The sequence below is a fragment of the Passer montanus genome, unplaced genomic scaffold, assembly GCF_014805655.1.
Source record: "Passer montanus isolate IOZ18808 unplaced genomic scaffold, ASM1480565v1 scaffold44, whole genome shotgun sequence".
Classification (NCBI taxonomy): Eukaryota; Metazoa; Chordata; class Aves; order Passeriformes; family Passeridae; genus Passer; species Passer montanus.
This window is the reverse complement of record NW_024369262.1, coordinates 939,610-959,868: the sequence shown is the minus strand read 5'-3', so window position 1 is coordinate 959,868 and position 20,259 is coordinate 939,610. Positions and strand designations below refer to the sequence as shown.

The window sequence follows — 20,259 nt, the reverse complement described above, 5'->3', positions numbered from 1 at the left end:
GTGGAAAACAGAGTGAGAGCCTCCACGAGGAGGTTCTGCTGCACTTTATGGTGCCTTTGTTGACTTGCTGACCTTGTGATTTGATGTGTTAAACCAATGTGCTTGAATGTGGCACCAATTTTATGGCTGTTTGCTGTCCTCCTGTGTCAGGAGCCTGAGTGTGAAGGTATTTCCACACCCTCCCCTGAGATTTGAACCTTGTGGCTGCTCTGGAGCAGAGGCTGCAGCAGGATGCATATGTGCACTGTGCACTGCATTTAGAGAGATCTCCCCCACTAAACCATGTGGACATTCCCTTGCCACAGGCAATGTCCACATGGGATGGATCCCAGGCTAATGACTGCCCTCCCTCCTTTTTTCCTTCTTTCTTTTCCTTCTTTCTTTTCCTTCTTTCTTTTCCTTCCTTCCTTCCTTCCTTCCTTCCTTCCTTCCTTCCTTCCTTCCTTCCTTCCTTCCTTCCTTCCCACAGTGACCCTGAGCAGTGCTGCACTCAAGACCCTCCTTTTTGGAGGAGTGCTGGGAAAGTGCTGAAACAAAATGACATTTACATTGCACGCAACAATATTATAAAAGCTATTAAGGTACATTATTTTACACATCCTCATAATCTCTCCATACTGCTTTACTTAATTTGTGATAAAATTGTTGAGAAAGGGTACTTAATGTAGGACAGTCAGTAAAAGTAATTTATCATCTTCCCGCTTCGGTGCTCACGTTATCAGCGAACTCATTTTCTGCATTCATCATGCAATCAGCCTATTATTTGCATATTAATCAGGCAGTGGACCATGAAAGAGCTGCATCCCAGCCAAATGCTGCACTATCTCAGGAGGAACACTCAGTAATTATCATACATCAGTGTTATGATGTGGTAATTGATTATAACATCTTTCTGTTGCCCCTGGGGAGTCCCACTGCTAACCCAGCTTCAGGCATTCTGTGCAGATTTTTCTCTGAAAATTAGAGAAACCATTGCTGTCCTTTTATTAATGTTTTTTACCTTTACAATAGACAGCTCTCTGAGCATTTCCAAGGTACTTTTGCCTGTTTCTTTCTTTTTATTTAATGAAACCTTCATTAGGGAAAACACCTGTCTTGGATCAAAAAAAGTAAAAAAAAAAACCCCAGCCAATCATCCTAATCAGTCCCCCCCAGAAAACCCAGTTGGGCTTGTTCATATTTGTCCTCTCTCTTTCAAGGTCTGGTGGCTTTTTAGGTGCTGGTGTTGCTTATATAATGCCCTTCCCCATCAAACACAACAAAATGTTGCAACTTCAATAGACAGTAATTGCAAAGTTCGCATAAAGGCAGTTAAGTTGCTTTATTTAGGTGCCAAATGAGAGGCTAATTTTGGTCCTCTCATAAAGGACAAATGAAACATCTGCCAGTTCAAACTTGCACTATTTTTAGGACCCGAGTTCCAGAGGGGTAAACCAGAGAAACAAACACTAACCACAGCTGTGGTTACACCGTGGTCAATCTCACACCTCCCTGGCGTGGGAGCCCTTCCCAGCAGCATCCCAGGAGCCCTTGGAAAGCAGCAGGAAAAGGGGAGATGGCTCTCAGAAGGGACCACCTCGTGCCAGAAAACAGAGAAGGATGCTTTGATAAGGGCATGGAGGGACAGAACAATGGGGGAATGGATTCCCATTGCCAGAGGGCAGGGAGAGATGGGATACTGGGGAGGAACTCTTCCCTGTGAGGCTGCTCAGGATCTGGCACAGGGAGCCCAGAGAAGCTGTGGCTGCCCCTGCATCCCTGGAAATGTTCCAGCTCAGGCTGGACAGGGCTTGGAGCAATCTGGGATAGGGAAAGTCTCCCTGCCATGGTAGGGGTGAGACTGGATGGGCTTAAAGGTCTATCCCAACCCAAACCATTCTGTGATTCTGTGACAAGTTGCCATCAGCAATATCTTTGACAAGTATAAATACTGAACATGTACTATCAGGCCTTTTTTACATTTCTTGTTGTAATTGTATTTTCTCCTTTCATTGGCTTTCTAATTGGCTAACTTTCTCTTTTCACTTTTATTTAAATTTGATCTCAAACCCACTTTGCTTTGTTTTCAATGCAAGTTGCATTTCTCACCAGATTTAAAATAATCACTGGATTCTTTCATTTGCTGTTTCTCTGGAAGGTTGTTGGCAAGTTAAAAAACCCTACAACCCTACATGCACCAAATGAGGCGAGACAAATTCCTAAGTTTCTCTCACACTCTAATGTAAAGGACAGGATGGAAGGTAACTTAGAAGACATTAATTTTCTGGTAATCTTCTGTTTTTTCATCTTGGGAATGATTTGCTATCAGGCAATATGTAACTCTATAATCAGAACAGGCTGTTTATTTCCCTGTTTCAGAGCTGCTGGGTGAAGAGGATTTCCATCCCCATTATAAGATGGAAATAACAACCCGCACATTTGGTGCTCACACACCTTTTTCCCAGTATTTTGGGAAGAAAATAGCCCATTATCTGTTCTTTGAATTCAAAGCAAGGTAATTTTCATCCAGTGGAGGAGCATTGGTAATTTGCTGAGCAGCAGTCGGGCTGTTGCCCAGGGAGGGCTGAGGGCACCGTGGCCATCTCCATCCCACTGGTGGCCTGCAGCCCCCTTCCTTTTACCACCAGCAGCCAAAAGACCAACATGAACTTCTGCCAGCTGCCAGAATCTTCTATCCCCAGCAGAAAATCATCTGCTCCCTTTGGAGAAGCCTTTCCAAGCTCTTGTGCAGCTGCCAGCCCAGGGGGGACAGAGCCCGGCCGTGACGGCGGCTCCTGACCCCGCCTGGAGCTGCAGAGCCCTGGCCTCTCTGGGTGTCTGTGCTGCTCCACTCAGGCTGGAATTTGCCTTTCCAGCCTCTCAGCTCCTCCTTTTCCACCAGCCCCTCTGTGCTTTGCAGTTGGCAGTGGGGAGGGGGTGAGGGCCCCTCCCCAGGGGAGGCCGCGCGTCTCCGAATGCACATGGAGAGGGGAAGGAAAATGCTGGTAATTAATGAAGTGGAGTAATAAGTAATGAAATGAACAACAGTGGAATTTACAGAGCTAGACTACTCAATGGCCATGGTTTCTCTCCCTAACTACATCCCCTTTTTAGCAACTCTCATGCTAACTGCTACTCTGTGAACTACCTGAGAAGCCTGAGGCAATAATGGTCGGGAAAGTTTCTTTTTTTTCCACACAGCTTAAAAAAAAAAATCTTCATTTATTAATTCTGCTCTTTGAAAAAAAAGATTTTAAGGATAAGCCATTGCTGTGCCTGGCTCAGTGCTGCTGCAGAGCCACACTTGAACTCCTTGCTTGGGGATCTCACACTAAGGGGGAGTGAGTGTCAAGGACCCACATTCCCAAATTAACCACAGAAATAAAACCTAGCTGCAACCTGACTGGGTAACTTCTCCAAAACAAATGCTAGGAGTCCATAACTGCACTTAGGAGTGAATTAAATTTGCCTTCAGAATCCAGCACAGGTCTCCTCTTTGCGGTATTAACAGGAACATTGTAATTGAATCACAAGGAGTATCAGCCTAGAAAACAGTGTTCACTCCCTGATTTTGTGTTTTATTTTAGCCCTTCTAAAAGCCCTTTAGCCCTTTTCACAGCAAATATGTGACCACAGTGAGAACGGAGTAATCTTTTGCAAATTTAATCACTGGGTGGTTCCATGGACAGAGAAGAATACAACCAGCAGAGGAATTTCTCCACAAATACTGCCTATTTGCAAACATCACTGATGGCAAAGGAGCAGGGCTGTGGGAGGCAGCCTGGGCAGGACAGGCCTCAGCAGGAAGCAGGAATGCCCAGCTGATGGCCAGGAATCAGAGCCAATGTTGTGCTCAGAATCAACTCGAGGCACTGACTTCATGCTGCATTCCCAGGTCTCACTGAGGTGCTCTGACAGCAATTCTCCTGGTTTTATTGATACCAGAAAGGCTGCCAGGCAGCTTTTCATGGTCCAAATGTCAGGGAAGTGGCACAGAAGATGATCACACACGTTACAGACAGACTACAACAGCTGCCCTTATGAGGAGCCAGCTGATACCCTATGGTTTGAAATCAACACAGCCACAGACAACAGCTCCCGAGCCCAATCCCAAACCACACAAAAAAATGTGGAAACTTCACCAGGATGTGCCAGGGTGCTCCAGGGATAAGCACGAAGGTAACTCTTTGGCTGATGTAGTAGTTCAGCTCTGAACTTTAAAATCACATTTGCACCTAGCACAAAAGGCCACAAGTTTCCCAAGTCCAAGACTCAGCAACTGGTCGTCAAACACAAAACATCTCTGCAAGGAATTCCAGCAGTCGGCTGTCTGAGCCATGTGATCTCCCTTCTCTTCCATTTCACAGACTACATTAACCACAAACATTTCATGTCATACATTTTTATTAACCTGGAATGCCAGCAAATGACTGCAAAACCATTTCTCTCCCTCTCTTTTTTTTTTGCTTCAACAACAAAAACCAGCTCCAATTTGGGAAGGTCTGTCAACATCACTGCACCAATCACTGGTGATGTCACAGTGAAAAGATTCAGCTCTCCCTGTGCTAATCCCAACTGTGCTCTGGAGCACCATTGCACAGCTCTGCCCACCCAAACAAACCAGAACAATGCAAGAAAAGATGCTAAAACACAGGGAGATGGGGGTAAGGGCTTCTCCTTTGGCACCACAAGGCTACTGAGCTGTTCCCAGAAGTGCATCAGGATGGTGTTCTCAAATTGGGCTGAAACATGCTCTCTCCCTACTTTGTTTCTCCCAGAGCAGCCAACATGACAGAATTCTCCTGGTATTAGGAAAATGGGAACATCCACCCAGCACACAGTTAACTACCTGCCCACTCAGCAGCTTCTGTACTGGCCAATGTTACAGGAATCTGTATTACATACATGAAAATACAGTGGATACCTGGCTCTGCCATCACACCCCGATCTCTCTGTTGATATCATAACAACACAAAATCATCCTGAGGTTTTTCTGATTTGTGTCCCCAAGGGATGATAAGAAGTAATCTCCCCGTTGTTGCAAATGCTTTATTTTGAAAAGAAAGCTTTTATGCATATTTTAGTTGATCTAAATACAGTAGATCTCGGGTTTTTAAATCACCAGATAATACGCAATTATCTCAAGCTAGATTCTGATTTTGAAACAAGCTCTAATTAGCTCCCCATTTTATGCTGCTATAATCCTTTCTTCAACTCCCATGAGTGTTACTATTGCTAAGCAGCATGAGGTTAGGAATGATGGATGATACCCAGAAAGGAAGACAAACAAAAGGGAAATTCAAAATCCCCTGAGATCACCCGCAGCTGTATCGGCAAATGAAGATTTCCACATTAGGTCATAAGACGACCCTTACAGAAACACACACCAAAAAGGCACGTCTTCTTCCCACTGAGTATTTGCAAGCCTTTAATGTAGTATAGAGAGAGTATATGTCCTTCACAGAGGATAAAGAAAGAAGTGAATGCAAAAATTCAGCTTTCCTGTGAGCAGCCACGGACGGAACCAACAGCACCAAAAAGGAAACGCTGTCTCAATCTCCTATAGATACGCAGCACAAACCCCCAAAATAAAACCAACTAATAAAAGCTGTGCACAGTACAAGTATTTAGAGAAATATCTGAGCCTTCTCCTGGCACATGGCAACTGTTCAAACCCACCCTGGCTCCCATCAGCAGTAATGCAACTAAATAAGGGCCAAATTCATCAGGAAAAAATGCTGATGCAGTTGGGTGACACTAATTCAACTTTTTTTTCCATGTGATTTGGTCCATGCTTTTGACACATAAATCATTAAAAAGGCAGATTTACCCAAGGGCATTAGAGCATTTAGGTGGAAAGAAATACACAGAAAAAATGTTAGAAAAGGCACAGCAATACTATTTTTGACCACCTAGGGTACAGACACCATTTTTGTAGAAAACATGTTCCCTGAAACTTGCACAAAATTACCAAGCCTTGAGGAAAGCTCACAGGGAGAAAATACAGGTATATACCCGGCTGTCATTTTGGTATAGGCTGTTTTTTATAAAATCCATGAGTTTGGTTTCCAAAGAAGAAAACCAAGCTTGGCTTCCCTTTACTATCTCAACATATATATAAATATATAAAAAATATATATATTTATCCATTCACTATATGAAATACTAATGGGCCCATCTGTCTACACATGAAAATGGAAAATTACTAGACAAAAGGTGAGATTTTCATGAATGAGGTGTTAATCAAAACTTCGTGATCCAGAAGTGTAACTAACAGGGCCAGAAATCCAGAAAATCTTGCTGGGTTGATAGAATAGAGCCAAAGAGTAATGAAAATACTCCCAGCTAATAAAAGTTTGAGTCGTTACTATGCATGTTGACACTCTGTACACTGAAGACCTTCTTGGCAAAGCACTCAGGAGCCACTGAGTGTATTAGTTTAATTTCACTTTTTTCCCTTCATGCATTCAACAAGTTCCCAGCCAATTATATTACATGGAAAAGGCTCCAGACCTCTCCTCGTTTCAAAATTGTTCTGATTAATTTCTGTTTTAAAATTACAAGTATGCAACCTTCTCTGCCTTGATTTTCCTGGGAAATGTCTCAGAAGACCAGAAAATTGGAGCTGTCTCTCTCTCTCTCTCTTTTTTTTTTTTTCCTCCCTGCCCTGGAGTGATGGATCTTTCACAAATGCTTAATTATTATTACCTTTTCCAAACTGTTTGCTGCATTTTTAATTACAGAACAGCTGCTAATAAAAGGAAATTACCAAACTGCCCTTCCTCATTCAAATAACTTGGTTTTTGCTCTTTTGTTCTGCCTGGTGTCACAACCTTCCTTATTCCTTCACACAGAGAAAGGCACCAAGAAAAGAACATTTTGTACAACAATTCTATTTTTAATCCTCCGAGAGGAGGTAGAAAAGGGCACGAGCCCATTTTCTCATTTGTAAGTCGGCTTTAAGGAATGAAGCAGGACAATCATCAATAACATGATTTTATTAGCTGATAGGAACGTGTCACCTCACAAAATATTAGCTCAAGGGCAGGAACTGACAAACGACACTGGGAGTGTGGGAGGGAACAAAATATCCCAGCAGCAAAACTGAACTTCCTGAAGGAAATCACTTGCAGCTCCCAGCCATCCCCCTGGGAATCCAGAGGGTGGTTGGATTTTAATACTATGGGCTTGTCGTTCCATCTTTTATAATTAGAGCTAGTCATAAATATGAAGATTAGCAATAACAATGCAGCATTTCCCAGCTCCTCTGATTTCAAATTCCCCCTAAAATGGCTACAATTAATTACTCATATTTTCCACGCCGTCTCAGGCGTTTGTAACTGTGACACTCTTGCACGGCATTGATGCCACAAAAAAAGTACTCAATGGCATGTTTTTAATGAACCATCACAGGAAATTTCCATGTTCCCTAAATGCTTGGCTATAAGTAACAATAGCCCTATGATTGCAAATAATTTTCTCCCATTTTGGTTTTGTTTTCATGGCTTGTTTTTACTGGGGGCATTTTTTTTTTCCTTTCTTTTATGTATTTATTTTCAACTGTTCTCCTTAAGAAAAACGTGGACTGAATATCATCACGAATTTTCTTCTAGTAAAATCTTTTAGAATGCAAAATAGTTTCCCCAGTAGAGAGAAAAAAACACTTTAGCTGGGATATTTAGAGTAAAACCAGCAAGCTGCAGAAAAAAAGGAGTTTTTCAGAAGAGCAGAAAGGTGGAAGAAGAGCACAACCCCTCCCTGTCTGTGCCCTGAAATGCAGCAGTTCTCCAGCACAGGGCACTGGCTGTAAGTACAGAGCAGGGCACGGGTATTTTTCTGAGTGTTTTACGTCAGTGAAGCATTCATTGGTAAGAGGCTGTGTGGGTAGAGTTTGGTATCTAACAGCAGGAACACAGCTGTTCTCTCCTGTCCCAGCCTCCCTCCTATCCTGTGACCATCTCTAAAGCCTTCAGCCACTCCCTTCCCTGACACTCAGCTTTGCTGCATCTGCTTTTTAGTTTATTTTTATTTTTTGAAAATGAAAAAAAGAAAAAATAAGGTCAGCTGGGAATATTTAATGAAGCTTGAAACAGACGTAACGTGGTCTGTTCCCCACCTTTGGATTAACAAAGCAGATTTTGTGCAAAGGAGAGTGGAAAAAAACCTACCAGCAAGTGAGGCAGCTGGAGTATGTGGATCACATTACAAACCAAGGGCTTGTTTTACAGCCATTGTCACATGTCACATTGATAAGCTGAACTATGGCAAAAAAAACCCCCTTACTGAGCCAATGATCTCTAAGATCAGACAGTCTCTTTACCTAATATATGCAGCTAAATATGTGTGCTCCCTACATCTGCCATAGCAACAAGGAGAGAAGGAGGAATTAACTGCATTAATAAAAAAAACTGAAGGGACTCCTGTATGATACAACAAAATGTGAGAAACCTCTCAGCATCAAAGCAAACGCAACAAAAGCACAGAGAATTATTTCAGAGCAAATCATTGAAACCAGCTGATTACCTGAGCTTGCACATCCCTGCTGTAGGGAATCCTGTAATGATGTCACAGAGTGAAGGACTAGATAAGAGAGGAGAGGAAAATCAGGGAACAATAAAAGGAGATGCCAAACCACAAACTAAACAGTAAGCAGGCTCAACAAATAGCAAAGTGCTGATCTCGGCAAGGGCTCGCTGCTCAGTTAACTCATGGCACAGAAAGGTGCACCCAGGCCAGGCTCCAGCCTGGCTTTTCTGGGTCAATAGGTACTGGGGGAAGAGACAGCCACAATAAAAGTGTCATTGCAACCCAGCATTCCCCCTTTAAAGCTCAGTTTTCCAGCTCACCTCCTGAGACAGCAATCGATATTCTCCCTGGAACAATCCAAATCCCCTGTGCAACCCTAGGAAACAGCGCACAACATTTTCCAGCTCTTTGGCCAAAATTTTTGGGGTTGTGTGTCATATTCATGCCTAGATAATATCACCCTAATGAGGAACTTGATAACTGCTGCTTATCAATTACACATAAACGTTCATAAACATTCCCAGCACATTCCCTTAGGGACTGGCCGGGCTGCCAGGGTGGTATGGTGCCACTTCCATAACACCTGGACCAGCACTAGTGCAAGGCTGGCTTACTGCAAATTTAAAAAAAAATAAAAATACAGAAAATAGAAAAAGAAAAAAAAAACCTCTCCTCCTCAACTCAAACAACATAGTGGAATTTTAATTACCTTGTCCTTGTTGCTGCCCTTGTGCAGGCAGGACACACTGTCCCAGCTCACCATTCAACCAGAGCTGCATACGAATAAATGGTTCTCGGCCTTTTTGGGTCAATTTGCTCCATGGCTTTGGCCTGGAGAGCATGTCACTGACACTTCCTTGGGACAGCCCCAATACCTGAAGTGAAGCAACCAAGAATGGCATGTTAACACACTGGCAGTGGAAACGGGGGGAATTTAAATCATTTTGGTTTCCTTTACTCTATCGCTCAAATTGTTTGTATATGGACAATTATAAAAGCTGTAAAAATTGGACAATTATAAAAACTGCATTCTGTGGATACTTGGATGGAAATGCTTTTTTTCCTGCTGTGTTGCCTTTTGAAGGATGGTGGGTTTTTCCTGTAGGATCTGGGTGGCAGCAGCCTGGTGAGGGATTTGCATGCTTTTCATATTTTGTGTCAAACAGTTTCATCAGTTTTAACAGGAAAAACACCGAGTCCAGGCACACACAGGCAGATGAAACAGGCAATGACTGGCATGTATTTTGTTCTCAAACAAAAATAATTGGGACTTTTGAGACTAGGCCTATATTTGGTTGATTTTTGGGGGATGAATTATAACGATGTGTGTTTTCACCTGTAGCAGCAGCTGCTCCACATAAGTAAATATTTAAGAATACAGCTGAATGCGGGGGGGAGGGGGGAGAATTTCAGACAGGCAGAATGCAATTACTTGCCTGGTATTCAGCACTGGTACAAGAGTTAAAAATCATACTTAATGAAAGCTGCCATGCGATCTTTAATGACCCCGAGAGGTCAGACTTTTCATTTTACATCTTAGTGAGAAGGTATTAGTGCGATGCCATCTCCTATTACACTTTTATATTGATTCAATTCTTTATAGGAAGAAGAAACAACAAATGTCCAACACTTTTTACAGCCTGGGAGGGGTTTTCTTGTGTTTAGGGACCCTCAAAAATCCCACGTGCTCAGTGCTTAGGGCTCACAACGTGAGAACTTCAGGGAGCCTTATCTGTAATCAAACATTGCTCTAAAACATCTCAGAGCACCAGGTATTAGAAATAACTTGGAATTCTTGACTTCAGACTAAGGAGAGTTAGGGGATTTTCCATGTGTTTGTTTTAATGCCCTTGTGCACATTTCCAAATAATAACGACAAAGGAAAAGTGCTCTTGTGTCCTTAATCTTCGCTTATAACAAAGTTAAGACTCTCCAGTCATGACAATGGTATTACTCAAATATTCCACGAATTCATTACATTAAGCGTGAAATATTGAGTCTCAGCAACATTTGCTTCAGCTTTCAAGTTTTCTAAACTCGGGGCCCCATTCCTAATTCCAAGTGGCTGAAGCCAATCCCTGCATAAAAACCCTTGCAAATCCTACCACACAGGGAAACTAACACTTTGTGAGTTTTGAAATACTTCACACACGGAGCAAAAACATTTTTCCATAGGACCCCTCTGGCTCTGCACCTGTGTAAGGAGCAGAGGGCACAATCACAACACTGGTGAAACAAGAGAGAACCACTTCTTTACCTTTTCCCCAAAGATCCTTTGGCAGATGCCATTCTTTGCTAGCTTTTCCTTGACCTGCCGCGTTAGCTCTATGGTATCCACCTCCTGGTACATATAAATCTCATACTGCTCGGGTGTCAGTGGAGGAACCGAAGGTTTGGATGGCTTGGACAAGGACACGATAGGGGATGAAGGGAGGGGGCTATTCTGTGGTGTCTCACTGCGACTCGCCCCAGTCATGCTCAATTCAGAACTCTGCGAGTACGGAGATTCCGCGTTTGGCCACTCTTTCCAATACTCGGAAGAAGACGGTCCTTGGAGCTGGCTACGATCTGGCCTAGTCTGATTGCTGACCTTTTCTTTTCCACCACTGGCTTCCTCAACTTTTATATCTTCAGGAAGAGCTGCATTTCTTCTCTCATGCTGCACAGTATTCCACCAATGGTCCTTCCATACACCACCACGTCCCAACTCATTTTTAACATGCCTCAACATACCCTGGGCAGAATCACTTATTCCATGAAGCTCTAAAACAGGTGCCTCCTGAGGCTCCTTTTTGAGCCCAGAGAGGTTCTGCAATGCAGAGATACTGGAATCAGTGACAGATGAATGTTTCTTCAGGGATATGGCCAAAGGAGAATAGCTGGAAACCGAAGACATTGCAGGTGTAGACACTAGTTTGGGGGACAGGATAGAAATGTCAGCTTGAGATAGAGGTGGTGTTTTTAAGGCAGGTTCAAGGGCAGCCTGCTGTGCCTCCATTTCCCGTCGGGCTTGTTGCAGAATGGATCGAATTGCATCATCAGAATTGCCACTGCTAGAGGCAGAAGGCGGCTGAGCCGGCTCAGCTATGAAAAACAACCAAAAGACTAAATGCAACAGAGGAAAATGCTTTATATTCAACACGTGCTACTGTAAACATTTCCCTGACAGGGAAAAAAACCAAAACAAAACGGGGCTGAAATACATTTCTGGATGGGAGGGAGGAGTTTTCACTAAGCAGAGATTTGCACTTTTCAAAATAATGTAAGATTTCCAAAGTTCTTCACTGGAAAATACTGAGAGTTGCCAAAGTGCTGGATGTTTGCATGCACAGACTCGGCTGCACAAGTCTGGGATCACTTGCCCTTCCACCATTGTAAAAATTTTCAAATAAATGCCTTTGAAAATCAACCCTTCACTTCTTCTTCCCCCACCCCCACGTGGTCAATAACATTTTATAGCTACATTTACAAAGTTATTTAACCTTTCACTTCACTCTTTTCTCCACAAATGAATTTAACACGCACTCAGAACTGAACACAGCTGCATTCACCTGGACAGACTATTACAGTATAAATAAGGTGAGACCTTTTAACTTCAAAACCACAACACACAAATTACAACAAAGACAGAACTTTAGGAAGAGATGATCATCCTTATTTCACTTGACAAACTAAATACACTCCTGCTTCCTGTTTTCTTGTGCCATGGTCCCAACCACTGAAATAAACAGCTCTACCAGAGCCAGGCTGACACCTGGCCATCACCCTCTCCCTTATCTGAAGCTCTAGGATGGAGTCACAGGTGCTTTCAGCAGAGATAACCCCCAAATGCAGCATTCCAGTGGGGAACCAGGGTTTGGGTGGCTGTGCTGCAGCAGGCGGGGATGAGCAGAGACTGGGACGTGGGTGGGGAATTATCTCTGCAGAGCCAGGAGGTTTTGCAATGGCATCTGCTTCTATTTCAGTCTCCACTGAGGTCCCCAGTGCTTGGAAACCAGTTCCTCTGAAAGCTGCTCTGCAGAGAACAGGCAAAGTGAAGCACCAGGTGGGAGCAGGGAACCCCACACTGCAAGGAGTGGCCCCAAAGTGAAATAAGATTTCCAACACGCTGTGTGTGGCTCCAGTAATACTAAAGCTCATCTGAATGCATTTCTGAATTTGCCTCCCTGCATTCCTTCCTGTCACACACTGTAAAATACATGAAAAGCTAAGAAATAGGAAAAAAAGACAGTGAGACTATCTCTGCTGTTTTATCTGCTGGTTTCACAGGGAGTTTTGAGGCCAAATTAATATTTGAAAGGAAGTCTGAGACTCTCAGATGAAACATGCTACTGAGTAACATTCTTGCAGTTTCCTGCACAAAGCCCATATTTTTCTCTATGTAATAATTTCCTGCATAAAGTTGTATTATTTAGATCATATATTAACTAGTGTTTTATACTCTACCATGAGATTAACTTAGTTTTCATTTGAAAGACAACTATCCAAAACTGTAAATCAGTATTTACTTTAAAAAATGCATCAGAAGTATTGCACAGTAATTTCTACTTCAGCCCAATAGCACTACTGGGAATTCTTAAAACTGAGAGGGCCATGGACTAGACAGAAATGTTAATTACATGACAGCATATAATGAGAAATTAGACTTATTTCAGGCTAAGAGGGATTTTTTGGGAAAGAGACTGTGTTTTGGATTTGCCAGTTCATTCACTGAATACGTTCTGTAACCAAAAATAAAGTCATCTAAGAGTCAGGACTGAGTGTGCCTATATGAGTACAGGATGTACCATGGTGCTGGGACTGGCAATTGCTGCCTGCAGTGTGACCTTCACCCCAACAAATCCAGCCAGCCCCTCTCCCATGCTGCTGTGTCCCTGGGGCCTGAGTGAGACAGAATGGAAGAGAAAGCAGGAGCTGTTCCCTTTCCAAGGAGCAAACTGGGAGGAGAAAGGATTCTGTAGGTTCCCCTCAGTGACTCCTGCAGGTCTGCAGGGCAGCCAGGAGCTCAGGGCTCTCTTTATCACAGGGACAAAGGTGTTCAGAAACCCCACAGGGAGCAGGGAGAGCAGAGACCCCACCACGCTGGGACACGTGTGACCTTAACTCGGGACATCTCAGAGACAGAAACAACTGCACTAAATAACAATAAAAATCCAAAAAACTCTTCAAACCTATACTGAAGCTTTTAAGAATATAATTAACTGACCAGAAAGCTCATGGCAATTGTTTTAATTAAATTCTGCAGTAAAAGCAGGCAGAGACGAAATGAGGCCGTACCTGTTTTCTGTACTTGCAGCTCCCTTTTGGCTTGTTCCAGAATGGATTTGATGGCTTCATCAGAGCCAGACTCTGCGGTTCGGATTCGTGTGGTTATGTTACCTGGGGAGGAAAACACAACTAATGACACCAGGAAAACTCTTATTTGGCTGTTTTTGTAACACAAACACACACTGGATGTGATACATGGCCAGCACAACCTGAGGACAACTTGCACAGGACCTTTACCAACATTTACGCCACACAAAAAAGTTCTTAACATAATAAAAGCGAAATATCCTCGTTGTGCCTGTCTCTAGCTGCCCAGAATGGTGAGAACACCAGAGGAAGAACTAGGTGGTCATATATTCCTTTTCTATGGTAACATATATAGATCTATTCTTTTTTCCTTTTCTTTTTGATTTTTTTTTTTTGGGAGGGGAAGAGGAAACAGAAGGGAAAAGAACTGGAGGGGAAAGGAAGAAAGCTAAAAAAAATAAGTCCAGGAATCAACTTTAAAATGGCATCAGCTGCTAGGCAAAGCAGGATGAGTATACATTCAGCCCAAAACAGAATTAAAAAGTAACTAGATAAGAATAATTTTTAACTTTCTAGAGGTTAATACATTAAGAGAAAAGTCATTTAAACGCAGATACCATTTGAAGTACTCTCCAGCTAAGAGCTATTACTTGGTTGCTTGGTTTTGCTTCTTTTTTTTTGTTTTGTTTGTTTTTTAACCTCTAAGGGGAAGAAAAGGAGGGAAAACTGTGAGTGCTACTGCACTTAACTGCATTTTCCATTATGAGATTATTGTTTGTAAGCAACTGAGGTGATTTGTGACTGGAGTCAAAATAACTACAAACTTTTGATGTACCTGCCTTTGTTTTTCCTTCTTTCTGGTCTCACTAAAAGAAAATTTCTGGAACTAATCTACAACAAAAATGTGCAGACTTTCTGTTCAGTGATAATTTATGGATCTGATGTGCACTTATCTTGATGTCTTTTTCATACATAATACTGAACTAAGCATCACACTAATTTAGCAGTGTATTAAAGTGGAATTTGTCAGCATAAGCCCCATGAGAAGAAAGAAGTAAACCTAGAGCAGAAGCAGTATGCAATTGATGTTATAACTGTGCAACTTTCTCCCTCCAAAACCATAAAAATAGCAAAGAGAGCATTTCAATAGATCTGACGACTTTATAAAGCCACTTCCATCTCTTCTCTCTCTTTATCTGTTTTGCAGGGGGGATGGGAGTGGAAGAACTGTCCAAACAGGGTTACGTTAGTACAGCAGCAGCAGAATTAGAAAAAGCAAAGTGTTCATCTAACCCATGGTTTGTTTTATACTTACTGTCTGTTTTTCTATCAGATTCCAGGCCAGAATCAAACTGCACAGTTTTAAGGAAACACACAGCTAAAGCACACTCCACTTCCTAGGGATTGACTGCAAAGAAAAACACCTGCCTGTGACGTACCTTCAGACCCATTTCTTCGTTTCGGTACTTCCTGAAATAGTCTGTTCAGGTTCTGGCCTGGATTCTCTGTTGAAAAACAAGTTTGGTAAGAACAAAACAATCAGGGGATGGTTGCTCTGACATCACGGGCTGTGTGACATGAGGAGCTGGCAGCCTGGCCCTGAGCTCTCCTGGCCCCTCGGGCCCCTGAGCAGGAGGAACTGGCTACTTGGGAAGAAGCGAGGCTGGCTGATTTGTTAATAAAGATTACAGCTATGTTCGGAAAGGAGATTAGACAGATATAAATAAATGTCTAGAGATACCAAAAATGAAGAGGTTAAAGATGGGTAGATAATCCCCTCAAGTACAATCATCAAAAGGAAGAACAGATTATAAATCTAACAGTGTGTGCTTCCAATTAAACAAAATCTAGGAAAACCCTGCCTGTCCTTTCCAATATTTCTTGACTGTAAACAACTTACTTTTCAGTTTCTCTAAATGTAAATCTCAGCCTTAAGATGAATCACAATGAAATGCATGTTACTTCTTAAAATCGCTGCCTTAAATATGCAAAGCTGCTTTAAACTGGGATTGTGTTTTAATTACTCATCTCATGCATCACCTACCCTATTTTGTCAGAACACTTTGGGGAAAAAACATAATCACACAAGACACAACAAAAGCCTGGTCTCAGTAAATAACCTGCAATAAAAACCCCCAAGTATTTCTGAGGGCTGCTACCCCGAGTAGCTGCTGACCCTTTTGGCTCCGTGTTCAGCTGTGGCACGGAGGGGCTGGGCAGTGAGGGCTGTGAGTGTCCCTGCTGCTCACTCCTGCTGACAGGCACCAACCAGTGGCTAAAAAAAGCATAAGCACAGATACGAACCTGCCTGAGTGCTGCAGAGCTGAACTTGCTGCACCTGGCACCTGACCTGGGTGAGAGCAGCAGCAGCAGTGCACAAACAGCCCCGGATGCAGAAGCTCCTGGTTTGGAATGTTTGGAACTAAGAGGAGCAGGGGGCTGGGGAGCTCTTACCTCTTTGTCTGCCCTGGATGCTGCGAAGAGCCAGGATGTTCTGCTCGTCCGACAGGAACTGCTTCATCTTATGAAATGGCTCCTTGCCTCTCACAGTCAGTTTATTCCATGGCTTTGGCCGGGCCAGGATCTCACTCACAGACCCTTGTGACAGTCCCAACACATAATGTCCAAATATCCGCTGTCCAATATTGTGCTTGATCAACTGCTCTTTCACCTGACGTGCAATTTCGGCCGTGTCTATCTCCTCGCCTTCGGAGATGCTCCCAGCACTTTCTGACTGGCTGGGAGATGGGGCCATGCCATTTACATCCGGGCTTTGTTGTAATGGACTTTGGGAAGATATGGAGTTTGTGCTGTATGGACCTGTTGGAAAAATCATGCTTGTGCTTCCTGCTTCCTGCATTGCCTTGGAGTAGAAGGACTGCATTAGCTGTCGCTGGAGGAGAGAGTTTAGTGCAAATTTTCCTGTGGAGGCCAGGGGTAAGCTGGGGCTCGCCAGGGATGAGCTGAAAAAGTCTTGACTTAAACCCGTTGGTGAGAACTGGTGTGTACCATTAGTATTGGAAGCCTGCTCCCCCGCGTTGCGGAGCAACTGGGAAGGAGGGGAGGCCGGCAAGGTTGCAGGACGCTGACTCTCAGGCTGGTCTTTCCCTTTTCTCCTGGCTGACCCTACAAGGAAGGTCAAACATAATGCATTATGGGGGGTCAAAGAGGGAAAAACCAAGATAAAAAAATGCAAAGTTTGCCCCACAAAGGGAAAAAGTGCAGATTGACACGGGCCAATGGAGTGGCGGTGGGAGTTTTGGTTTTGTTTGTTTTTGGTTTGTTTTCATTTGTTGGGTTATTTTTTTGTTTTTTAATTTTTATTTTTAATTTTTTTTCCATGATTGAAAATTTTTAAGCCAAACAAGGCCCCCAAAACAAACAACATGCATTTCATGTTTGCACCTTTCTTGTATGTTGCAGCCTGGAGAATCCCCCTTACAGACATTAACACTAGAACATTTACATGAAGTGCAGTGATACAGTTAAATAAATCCAGTTACAGACAGCAAGTCTCTCTGTTGTCTCTCATTCAAGATATGACTCATTGGACCTGACTGAACCCAAATGCAGCAAACATTTACATTTTGGAACAAACCAATTTGAATAAAGGAATAACCATTAGGTGGATGCACCAAGATCGCTCAGTTAAAAGTCATAAAACGCTTCAAAATTCAGTAAACCCAGGGCCAGTGGCAACTTTTAACTTTCTTCCAGCTGCAAAAACCATCATTCAAGAATCTGGAAATTCCATGACTTGCCATTTAAAAAATGTGCACACAAGATGTAAAAGCCCACATTAGGAAAGCCAAACAGCAAACACACTTCGCTGGGAAGAAAGGATTTTGCTTTCCCAAGCTGACCTGCTGGTGGTATATCCAAGTGTATCAGACAGGGAGACTGTGATCTACATGCAAACCTTTTGCATAACACTGTGTGTGGGGGAAAGAGATGGATTTGTTCCCAAAACAGAAGACAGCCTCAAACACTGGTACAGCCTGTAATCCTCCTCCTTCACCTTTATAGACTCCCTGACTTTTACTTCATTATCCAGCCTATAAAACTACAGAAATCCAACGTTACGCAGTGCTCCTGTTGCTTCTTAATCCTCCTGCCATGCATTAGCTCAGGCACTCAGCTCTCACTCAGCCCTCCCTCCCATCACAGGACAGCAGAGGCACCCAGAAGAGCCAAAATTCGGGTGGACCTACCGCTCAGGTCGCTGTTGGTGATGCGCAGCGTGGCGTTCTCCGACTGCAGCGAGCGGTTCTTCTCCAGCAGCAGCACCTCCAGCGGCTTGGATGCATCCTAAAGGAAACCAAAGGGGGAGGTTTGTCTCTCAAAGCATTGAGAATCTCACTCAGGCACTAAAAAGGATTTCAGAGGGAAAAAAATTTAAAAAAAAACAATTGCTTGACTGGTCTCTGAGGGCAGCGAGGGAATTTGCTGGGCAGAGATCAGCAGGAATCACTCTGGGCTCTGGTGGGAGCCATGGAAGAGATTCACTGTTAAATTTTCACTGTAAATCATTCACCAATTCTGCATTATTTTGAGATGTGTAACGGAACATTTTCTTAATCTTACTTATTTTTAAATGGTCCTGGCATGCTTTCAGTTTAAAAGCTGTAGACTTCTTTTAATCTGATTAAAACAGAAGTTAAGATTATATTATTCCTTCTAGGTCAACTGACCCAAGCTAAGCATTTCCTTGACATGCTGCACTTCAGCAGAAACAGTTTGTTCAAAATAACACCAGTCAGAGAAACCTGCTATTTACTCTCCCCAAAATATCTAACCCTTGATCATTAAAAATCCCATTGAAAATTAATCCCAGCACATCGATATTCAGTTTGGCTTTCAGAAACAGGAATTTAATTCATAACCTTTAAACTGAAGTAAGATTAATTTGCTGGAACAGCAGAGCTTTCTCAGTACTCCAAGGTTTGTTTTCTTTTGTGAAAAGAAATTTTCAAGGCTAACAAATACTTAAAACTGCTGAAGTCCTTGCACAGTGTGCTGCCTGTACACCAACTCCAGTATCTTTAAATGACTCAACTTCACAACATTCTGCTTTACCCACTCCAGCACAGCTGAAATGTCACTTTGTCCTTGACCACTTAAATGAAATTAACAGGCAGAAAAAAAAAAAGTCCAGTTCAGCTTTTTACATAAGAAAACATCAGGAAAAACAAGGATGGAAGCCTCAACATCAACAGGAAACTGTCAATGTCAACAACAAGGAATTGAAAGACAAAATTTTTGTTAATCAACTGAGCTGCTGAATAAGTAAGAAAACAAAAGTAAGTTCAGTACCTGCGCACCAGAGCTTTCAGATGGTGCAAACTCCATGGATTTCAATATACTGTGGAAGGCAGAAAAAAGAAATTATTTTCTATTTCTTCTTTTCATAACAACTCCACTCATGAGCATTAACATTATCATGTCTGTTCTCCAGCAACACTACAAGTGATGACAACTTTCCTTGCAGTAACACAATCTCCTAATGAATACAGAATAACTCCTCAAACCAGTTATTGGATAAGAAAATTTTCTCAAGCATCATCTAAATCATTCCATATGCAATCCCACCAGGCCAGTTTAAAGTGTAAATTTAAAGGTTAATAAGGATATAACATTTTAAGCTGTCAGAAACAATATAAATTTATCTGTGAAGCTGGAAGGGAATGAGGAAGTTGTAGCAAAGCAGCAAAAGAGGGGAATCACCACCACAGTACAGCACTTTACAGAATATACACCAGCTCACCAGCAAGGAAAATATGCACAAATAATCCTCCCAACCAAGGCACTACAGGCTAAAAGGCAGTTTTTCATTTTAATAACCCCTTCATTCTATGGCAAAGGGAAGACAAAATGGCCCAATATTTCTTAAGAAATATGAAAGATCCAAATATTTATAAGTACATTAGGAGAAGAATCTGATAGTCTCATTGTCAATATTTTATACAAATAGTGAGTGGTCAGAGGACGTCTCCCTTCAGAGGCTTTCAGTTAGAGCTGTGTCATCTGGCAAACCAGAATCTTACAAGAATCCAGACTTATTACTGCACTTTGTTGGATAATTTTTTTAAAATCAGCCTGATGCAGGCAGGACATGAACTTCCTCAGACTGAAGCAATAAATTATTTCAGCTTCTTAGTGTACAAAGACAACATTCATTTGGTGAAGAAAAACACATAAACACATAGAGATGGTGTTTATACAGCATTTGTCATGTATAAAGCACCAAGAACTCTGTGAGCAGGAACAACCTGGTTAATCATGTATTAAACTGTATCAAAAGCTGTGGATCATGTATTAAAGGTTTTGGAATTGCCCCTGGATCTCTGGAAGTGTCCAAGGCCAGGCTGGATGGAGCTTGGAGTAGTCAAGGTGTCCCTGGCCATGGCAGGGGGTGGCACTGGATGGACTTTAAGGCCCCTTCCAGCCCAAAACATTCAG

At 42.6% G+C, this 20,259-nt stretch overlaps 1 protein-coding gene across 7 annotated transcripts in view; it reads right to left on the bottom strand.

The window, feature by feature from the left end:
- Nucleotides 1-20,259, bottom strand: part of CUX1 (cut like homeobox 1) — a 273,426-nt gene that overhangs the window by 52,852 nt on the left and 200,315 nt on the right. The window contains exons 13-20 of one of the 7 annotated variants that reach the window (XM_039720973.1): nt 19,114-19,162; nt 18,012-18,108; nt 16,255-16,926; nt 15,240-15,305; nt 13,783-13,884; nt 10,763-11,589; nt 9,215-9,380; nt 8,503-8,559 (exon numbers count right to left, since the gene is read on the bottom strand). In XM_039720973.1, the coding sequence (XP_039576907.1) occupies nt 8,503-8,559; nt 9,215-9,380; nt 10,763-11,589; nt 13,783-13,884; nt 15,240-15,305; nt 16,255-16,926; nt 18,012-18,108; nt 19,114-19,162 (2,036 nt within the window). The remainder of the gene's footprint in view (nt 1-8,502; nt 8,560-9,214; nt 9,381-10,762; nt 11,590-13,782; nt 13,885-15,239; nt 15,306-16,254; nt 16,927-18,011; nt 18,109-19,113; nt 19,163-20,259) is intronic. The other 6 variants (XM_039720976.1, XM_039720974.1, XM_039720975.1 and 3 more) reach the window with 6 other exon arrangements.